The 8,602-nt window shown below is 38.0% G+C and overlaps 1 protein-coding gene across 1 annotated transcript in view; it reads right to left on the bottom strand.

Annotated features, from left to right (window-relative positions):
• SAR1B (SAR1 homolog B (S. cerevisiae)) overlaps positions 1 to 2,670 on the bottom strand; it is a 23,059-nt gene extending 20,389 nt beyond the window's left edge. The window contains exons 1-2 of the mRNA XM_006888061.1: positions 2,590 to 2,670; positions 1,879 to 1,998 (exon numbers count right to left, since the gene is read on the bottom strand). Of these exons, the coding sequence (XP_006888123.1) occupies positions 1,879 to 1,998; positions 2,590 to 2,647 (178 nt within the window). The 5' untranslated portion in view covers positions 2,648 to 2,670. The remainder of the gene's footprint in view (positions 1 to 1,878; positions 1,999 to 2,589) is intronic.
• Positions 2,671 to 8,602: the final 5,932 nt, after the last annotated feature.

The raw sequence follows: 8,602 nt of genomic DNA, 5'->3' as shown, positions 1-8,602 counted from the left end.
AATTGGGATGGGAGTGTCAGAGACAGTGCGATTGGCACAGGACAGAGCAGAGTTTAGGGCTGTTGTACATAGGGTCGCTATGAGTCGCAGGTGACTCGACGGCACATAACAACAACAACAACAACATGTCTTCAAGCTTTCTTCACACTGTAGCATGTATAAAAATTTCATTTCTCTTACTGGCTTAAGTACTCTTCTTTGGATATATGTACTACGTTTTATTTATCATTCATCCTCTGATGGTCACTTAGGTTGTTTCCACATTTTGGATATTGTAAATAGTTCGGTAATAAACATTAGCACTTGTTTCTCCATTTTTTTAATTTCTGCTTTCAAGCTCTATGGGTATATTAGGAATGGAATTGCTGGGTCATATGGCAGTTTTAAGAGAAGAGAGTTGAACATCACTTGGATTGCCAAAAGAACATGTCTTGGAAAGGGTGCAGTCAGAGTGCTCTTTGGAGGCATGGATGATGAGGCTTCACTTCACGTACTTTGGGCATGGTGCCACGAGGGGCTATTCCTTGGAGAAGGACATGATGCTGATAAGGGTGGAGGGTTGGCCAAGGAGAGGAAGAACCTCAACCAGGTCGATTTATGTAGTGACTGCCACAATGGGCTCTAGTGTGTCAGGAAGTAGGTGTGAAGATGGTACAGGAAAGGGTTCAGATTTGTTGCTCATAGACTCGCTATGAGTCATACGCAACTCAACAGCACCTAACAACAACAACAACAACAACAATAACATGGTAGTTTTTATTTTCTATGTTTTAAGGAACCACTGCATTGTTTTTCCACAATGGCTTATCATTTCACATTGCCATCAGCAGCGGATGAGGGTTCCAATTTCCTCAAGTCCTTACCAACATTTGTTACTATTTTTTTTTTAAATACCAGTAATTTTAATGGTAGTGAAATGGCATCTCAGTGTGGTTTTGATATGCATCTTTTGAACAGTTAATGACATTGAGCATATCTTCATTTGCCCTTTGAATGTCCTATTTGGTGAAATATATATTCAAGTCTTTTGTCTATTTTAAGTCTTTTTAAGTTGTCAAAGTTTATATATACATACTTATGTGTGTGTGTATATATATTTTATATTTATAATTAGTTCTATCAGACATATATAATTTGAGTATATTCTCTGTTTTTATTTTTGGTAAGATCTTTTGATGACTAAAAGTTTAATTTTTAAGAGGTTTCATTTATATAATTTGTCTTTTGTTGACTGTGCTTTTGTTTTATATCAGATATATCAGATAATTCATTATTGAAAGCTACCAGACAGTGTAGCCCCTGTATTTTCACATATCATTTTGAGTAACTGAAATATATACACTGAAATAAATGTGAGCTGCAGAAGGTTGTGATAGCTGTTCCACAGTGGCTAGAGCAATGTCTGATATAAAGTAAGTGCTCAATATTTACTGAATACATGAAAGCAAGCAACATCAAGAAACTGAAAATTACTTACACCTAGTTCAAGATCATACTTCTCTTCTCACTCTGCTGTCTGACAGACAAATTTATATAATCAATTTCACCATGATCACGTTTCTCTTTAACACGTTGCCACACACTTTTAAATTGACTCTAGCATTAGCAATGTCTAACTGAATAGATCTCAATCATGTTACAATTCTTGACATACTAACTCTTTAAATCCTCTAGCTGGAGAGTACTATCTAATAAAAGGTATGGGTACTGTTTAAAGATCTAGACACATTTCTTAGGAGATGTGTTATCTATTAGTTAGCATACCATTTTAAGAAGAGATTAAAACACCTAATCATAATTTATCTACCCCAAAGAAGACTTTTGTTTATGCACCTATACTACTTAATAAGGTACTGCATTGAAGAGGGATATACTTACTGGGATGCAATGTTGGGACATGCTGTCCAAGTCGGTCATCTTTTAGCATGTGTAGCAGTGTTGTTTTCCCTGCATTATCCAGTCCAAGAAATACCAATTTACCAGTTTTCTTATATAATCCTGCAAAGTGAGAGGAAGGGATTACTGCCATTTTACAAATAAGGAAACTAAGGCTAAAGTCGCTACGCCATGTGCCGTCAAGTCAGAACTGACTCAAAGCCAACCCTCCACTGGGTTTTCAAGAAGCTGTCAATAGCATGAGAAGAGCATGCCCATCTTTCTCCTGGAGAACAGCTGGTGTATTTGAAACACCTGCCTTTGAGTTGGCAGTGCAACTTCTTTTCTACCAAACTACCAAAGCTAAGGTTGAAAAATTAATTTGCTAAAGGTTGCATAATTTATAAGGGTTGCAGTGAGAAACGCAACATCCCCTTTTCTGCCATTGGTATCGACTCATAGTCAACCTTCTATTGGGTTTCCAAGGCTATAAATCCCACAAGAAGAGATTGCACCTCTTTCTCCCACAGAGTTTCGTGTGGATTTGAACCTCCAGAGAGGTATGGCCTTTAGGTTAGCAACACAATTCTCTATGGTCTATAACACCAAAGTTATTCATTAAACATAGGTCTGTATTATTTTAAGACCAAGAGACTTTACACAAATAAGCACTAGTATATTGAATAGCTATAAAGAAGAAAGGGCTCACATTACCTAAAAATTGTAGCACACTGCTGAAACCACTGTAAATCCAGTCAAATATGAAGGACATATTCAAATGTTATAGGATCTATAAAAGGAAAATTTTTCAATTTAGTAAGTCAACATTAAATAGCAATATACATTAAATACCAATAACGTTAAACATCAACCCTTTGAACAAATAATTCTAGAACAACCTTGTTGTTGTTGTTGTTGTTATGTGCCGTCGAGTCGTTTTCGACTCATAGCGACCCTATGCACAACAGCCCTAAATCCTGCTCTATCCTGCGCCAACCGCACTGCCTCCGACACACCCATCCCGATTACCCCAGTCACCAAATCAATCCATCTCATAGAGGGTCTTCCCCTCCTGCGCTGTCCCTCCACCCTCCCAAGCATGATGTCCCTCTCCAAGGACCCGTCCCTCCTGGCAACATGTCCAAAGTATGTCAGACGAAGTCCCAGAATCCTTGCCTCCAAGGAGCAGTCTGGTTTAATCCTCTCCAAGATGAATCTGTTTGTTTTCCTGGCAGTCCATGGTACATTCAGTACTCTTCTCCAGCACCACAGCTCAAAAGCATCCACTCTCCTTCTGTCCTCCCTAGTCATTGTCCAACTCTCTGAGGCATAACAAACGATTGCAAATGCCATGGCCTGTATCAGGCGCACCTTAGTCTCCAGAGAGACACCATTGTTCCTGAGTACTTTAGAGAGGTCCCTAACAGCGGACTTTCCCATCGCGATACGCTTTTTGATTTCCTGACTGCTGGTGCCAACTGTGTTGACTGTGGAGCCGAGCAAACTGAAGCTGTGAACAATCTCAATCTCTTCGCCATCCATCTGTTGCTGCCAATTGGTCCAGTGGTGAGAATCTTTGTCTTCTTGACATTGAGCCTCAGTCCATACTGAAGGCTGCAGTCCCTGACCCTTCGCAGCAAGTGCATGAGGTCCTCCTCAGTTTCAGCAAGCAGGGTTGTGTCATCTGCATAATGCAGATTGTTAATAGATCTTCCACCAATCCTGATGCCACAATTCTCCTCATAGAGCCCAACCTCTCGGATAATCTGCTCTGCATACATGTTGAAAATTTATGGAGAGAGGGCACATCCTTGGCGAACACCCTTCCCAATTTTGAACCATTCAGTGTTACCCTGCTCTGTTCTGACTACTGCCTCTTGGTCCAAGTATAGGTTTTGCATTAGCACGATTAAATGATGTTGTTATTTGAGATAAATTTTGGAAATAACTAGGTTTGACAGTAAAAAGAAAGCATATAGTCTATTAGGGAACTCTGTGGCAGAGTCTGAAGGAAGCTGCATTGATAACCCATAGGCAATGCCTCTCTGGTGGTTAAAATCCACCAGCAGCTCCACAGGAGAAAGATGGGTATTCTCCTTCCTGTGTGATTTGTAGCCTTGGAATCTCACTATAGGATGAGTTAAGGGTTGGATCCAACTTGACAGCAATGAGTAAGTAAAAGATATATGGTCTACAGGGAGCTCTGGTGGTGTAGTCAGTAGAAAGCTGCACTGCCAACTCAAAGATGGAACTTCTTTGGCAGTTCGAATCCACCAGCACTCCAAGGGAGAAAGCTAGCATATCTCCTCCCATGCAATTTGTAGCCTCAGAAACTTGCTGGAAGGTCAGCTATGAGTTTTCTCACTCAATGGTGATCATTTTTGAGTGAATAAAAATGGTATATGGAATACCTACCAAAGTCTTCATGATGTTACTTGGGTGCAGGGAAGGAGAACATAAGTTAGGAAAAGAAAGAAAAAAAGAAAGAGGAAAGACAGTTATGATGAAATCTAGTTTCTAAGTCTGTTATTGTTGATTGCTTTCTAGTTGAGAATGACTCATAACGACCCTATGAACAAACAGCCTGAAGCCCCTCTACAACTATCGGCATTTATCAAAGTTCATAGTTTCCAGAGGCATGTTATTTAGGAAGTGAATCATCTGCTTATCACAGGCTGCTGATGAGTCTTCCTCCAATAGTGACGACACATTCTTCTTATATTTCAACTTTTTAGATTATGTATGGCATATATTTATTCAGATTAAATAAATATAGTTTCAGGATTTTGCTCTCTTTCGCTGACATGTCTTTTTCTAAGGATTAGCCCTCCTTACAACATGCCCAAAGTACACAAAAGATGTTAGATATGGTGTTAATAGACAGATGAGAGTGGAAGAATCAATAGAATTCAGGAAGGCAATAAGGGGAAGAGACTGGTAAAAGTGGAAAGAAATTAGTTATAACAAATATAGTTAGTGTGACCAAAACTGGCTTTGGTGACAAGGAAACACTGTTAAGAACATGAGCAGTGAGAAGTAGGACAGTAGTACAAGAGAGCTTGCAGGGGAGCTCTGGTGGCCTACTGGCAAGAAGGTGCAACTACAATCCCAGAGGTGCACGGTTCAAATCTACCAGATGCTCTGCCGGGGAAGGAGGGACAATCTCCTCTTCTACCAGTCAGATCTGATTTGACAGTACACTCACACAGAAATATTAAAATTTTAAAAAATAAAATAAAAAATTAAAAAAAAAGAGAGCTTGCGATCAGTGTTGAAGAGCAAAGCTTAGTAAATCCAAGCCAATCTCTAAGATCTATTGTGTGAAAAGTTCTAATTTTCTTCTGAAAAATCTCTCAGGGCTTGTAAAGATCAAATCATATAAAATGCAGAGTATTTACTATTAGGGGCTGTGATTTTTGAGAAGTGAATGGGATACAGGGGTTCACAGGCAGAGGCAGTAGAAGAAATTCCTTTCTCAAAAAACCTGAAACTGAATGAGAGAAACAAGATTTTTTTTCCTAAGCAAAGATGAAGCTTGATTATGTTGATAAGGTGAAACTACAAATCAAAAAGAAGAGAGAAGAATTAACCAAATGAAATGTTAAAGGATACAAGGAGCCTGACCGAAAGTGCATCTCTCCATCGAAGATTAGAAGAAAGGACAAGGAAAAGTGTTATGGAGGTGGCAGGAATCTAACTGAAAAAAGATAAGAAAAGGTGTAGAGAAATCTTGATGAAGGTAATAATTGCTTTTTTTAAAAAAAAAAAAGCTAAAGGCTCAGCTGAGGTGAAAAACAAATATTCACAGCACTGTCAGTCTCTTTCCACCACTGCCTCTCCCTACAGCAAAACCCAGTTTTAGAGAAGGAAGAATGACTGGGAATAATGGACTTTCAGGATGTTATGGTTGTTGGATGCTCTCAAGCTGACTATGCTTGATAGCAACCAAATGAACAAGAACAGGCAGCAAGGTTCAACCTTCCCTTTTTCTGTGCCACCCTCTCTATCTCTGACATGCTCCCACCCACTGTTACACGTTAAGGGCTGAACAAAGGACTATGAAATCAAGGAGATGAGAGGGCCAAGGAGGAGATAGGGGCATGGGGAGGTGCTACTGATGTGATCTGATCAGAAGTGCGGAATGAGTGTGTAACGATACAAAAGCAGACTGCATAAAGGAGTGGCATGGAGATTAAAAAAAAAAAAGTAAGCAGGCTTTGATAGAACAGAACTGAGAGAAAAGGGCAAAGTCTTTAAAATGTAGTAAAAGGGTGAGAGATAGGTGACTCAGAAACACACTGGCATTGGAGAAGAATGTGGGGTTCAAGAAGTCAAAAGAGGATTAAGACTGAATGGTGGTAAACTCTTAAATCCAGCTCTAACACGGACTGAATGATGGTACTCTTTAAGTCTGGCTCTAACACAGACCTCTGAAGGGAACCAAAAGACATGAAAAACCAGGCTACTGAATACACTACCCACACGGACAAGCTGTGAGATCACCCAGAAATGTGAAAGGCACTGCTACTGAAAGCAAAATTCTCACAGAAGTGGCAAAATCCTCTTACTGAGGGTGACTACTGGTGATAGTCATGAAGAGTGGCAGAACACGGTTAGCCTTGAAAGAAAAAGGAGATGGTACCAATCTGCTGTAAAGTGTATCCCACAAGAAATGATCTAATAACTTTGTGGAGAACACTACAAGATAATCAGATAAATTAATATTTATATAAAAGAAAAACCTCTAAAAACTTCATAGCAAACTAGGAGTCATTAAAAATCTCTTTTCTTTTTTAAGTAGGATAAAAATGCCCAACTAAGAATAAAAGTTACTTAGCCACAAACAGATATCTGAGCCCTGAAAACAGGTTACACAACACCATGAACACACTGTTAAGACATGTGAAGAGCAAAGGTCAAGAACAAGGAAACACATACACGTCAGCAGATTTATTTATTGCATGAACACTAAACAGGATAAATCCCTACACAGATTAGAAAAGTGATCTACTCAAATAACACAAAAATCAGTGCAAAAAGTGCAATGGAACATATTCTCAAAGCTGTGTCCCACTTAGCTTATATGGATGATTCCATTTATATGAAATGTCCAGAATAAGCAAATTCTTAGAGAAAGCAGATTAGTGGTTGGCAGGGACTGGAGAGAGGAGAGCATGAAGAGTGACTGCTGTGGGGTTTTTTTTAGGAGTGATAAAAATGTTCTGAAATTGGACAGTGGTAATGGCCGAACATTTAAAATATACTAAAAGCACAGAACTACATGCTATAAAAGGGTCAATTTTATGTTATATGAATTATATCTCTCAGTAAAGGGATCATATAAAATGAAATAAAAGTAAAATTTAAAACTTACTAACTTTTAATATTTACAACAAATTAATAAAAACTAAGCATGAATTTTAAAAATTGTATTTATAAGGAAAAGCACATTTCAGAGAAAATAGTCTAAATAGGCAGTAGTTGTTGTATACCATTGAGTCAAAACCAATCCACAGCTGACCTTCCAGCAGGTTTTCAGAGGAAATAAATCACATGGGAGGAGACTGCCCATCCTTCTCCCACTAAGTAGTTGATGGATTCATACTGCATGCTTTAAAGAGGCAGTATGAAATCAAATTATGATTATAATTATAGAATCAATGAATTAATAACTCTGAAAAGCAAAGCCTGGTAGGACCAAATACCTATTCAGATACCTAGAATAAAGAGTTGTTATGTGTCTAGTCACTTGCTACTCATAGCGACCCTATGTACAATGGCCCTAAACCCTGTTCTATCTTGCGCCAATCTTATTGTCTCTGACACACCTACCCCCATTACCCCAGTCACTGAATCAATCCACCTTATCACTGTTTGAAATACTTTTGTTTCATTCTGTGGAAGTCATTCTTCCTAAGCCTTAGGTTTTCTCTTCTGTATAAAAGAAAAGGTACCTGCCTCACTGAGTTGAAATAATGGTTAAGTATTTTATTCATTCAGACCAAACTAACTGCCGTTTAAAATACTTTAAATGATAATTTGCACATTAACTTCAATATTAACAGCTCTTTATATGACTTTTTAAAAATGATGTTCCAATTTTATTGTAAATATCAATACTCCATTATTGACGATCACCAGTTTCTTTCAACAGTAAGTAATTTCTCTGTAAGAGAACATTCAAAGTTTTCCACAAAACTTTATCAAGTTTGGGATTAAAATATGTGCAAATTCCATAAAACCAATATAGAGAATAATACATACTGTAAACTAATTCAGGAATTTATAGAGTCCATAGGGAGTTGTGCTGCTAATCCAAAGACAGTCTCTCTGGCAATTCAAATCCACAAGCTGCTCCAAGGGAGAAAAATGGGCAATCTCCTGGAGTAAGTCTTGGAAATGCACTGGCAAGTCAGCTATGAGTTGGTTCATCTCCATGTCAAGCTGAATTGAGCTCAATTTAGGAATTATGTAAATCCCCCCTCAATTTAAAATAGAACTATAAGTACTATTTTGTATAATTTCACAAGGTCATATTTATTACCAAAGACAACTACAATTTTAAAGGCAATGCTGCTTTACAAATATTCATCCCTAAAATTATTAGTTTTTGTTTCTATAAAGTTTTGAAACAGTGATGCAAAAAAGTCCCAAAAAACAAACTAAAATAAAATATTTTAAGACTGGATACACACCAATCATATTTTTAAGAAAATAAAAAAGTCTT

Source organism: Elephantulus edwardii, unplaced genomic scaffold, assembly GCF_000299155.1.
Source record: "Elephantulus edwardii isolate Elephantulus edwardi_28Jun2011 unplaced genomic scaffold, EleEdw1.0 scaffold00064, whole genome shotgun sequence".
NCBI lineage: Eukaryota > Metazoa > Chordata > Mammalia > Macroscelidea > Macroscelididae > Elephantulus > Elephantulus edwardii.
Note: the sequence above shows the minus strand (reverse complement) of the source record. Positions and strands in the feature narration are given on the sequence as shown.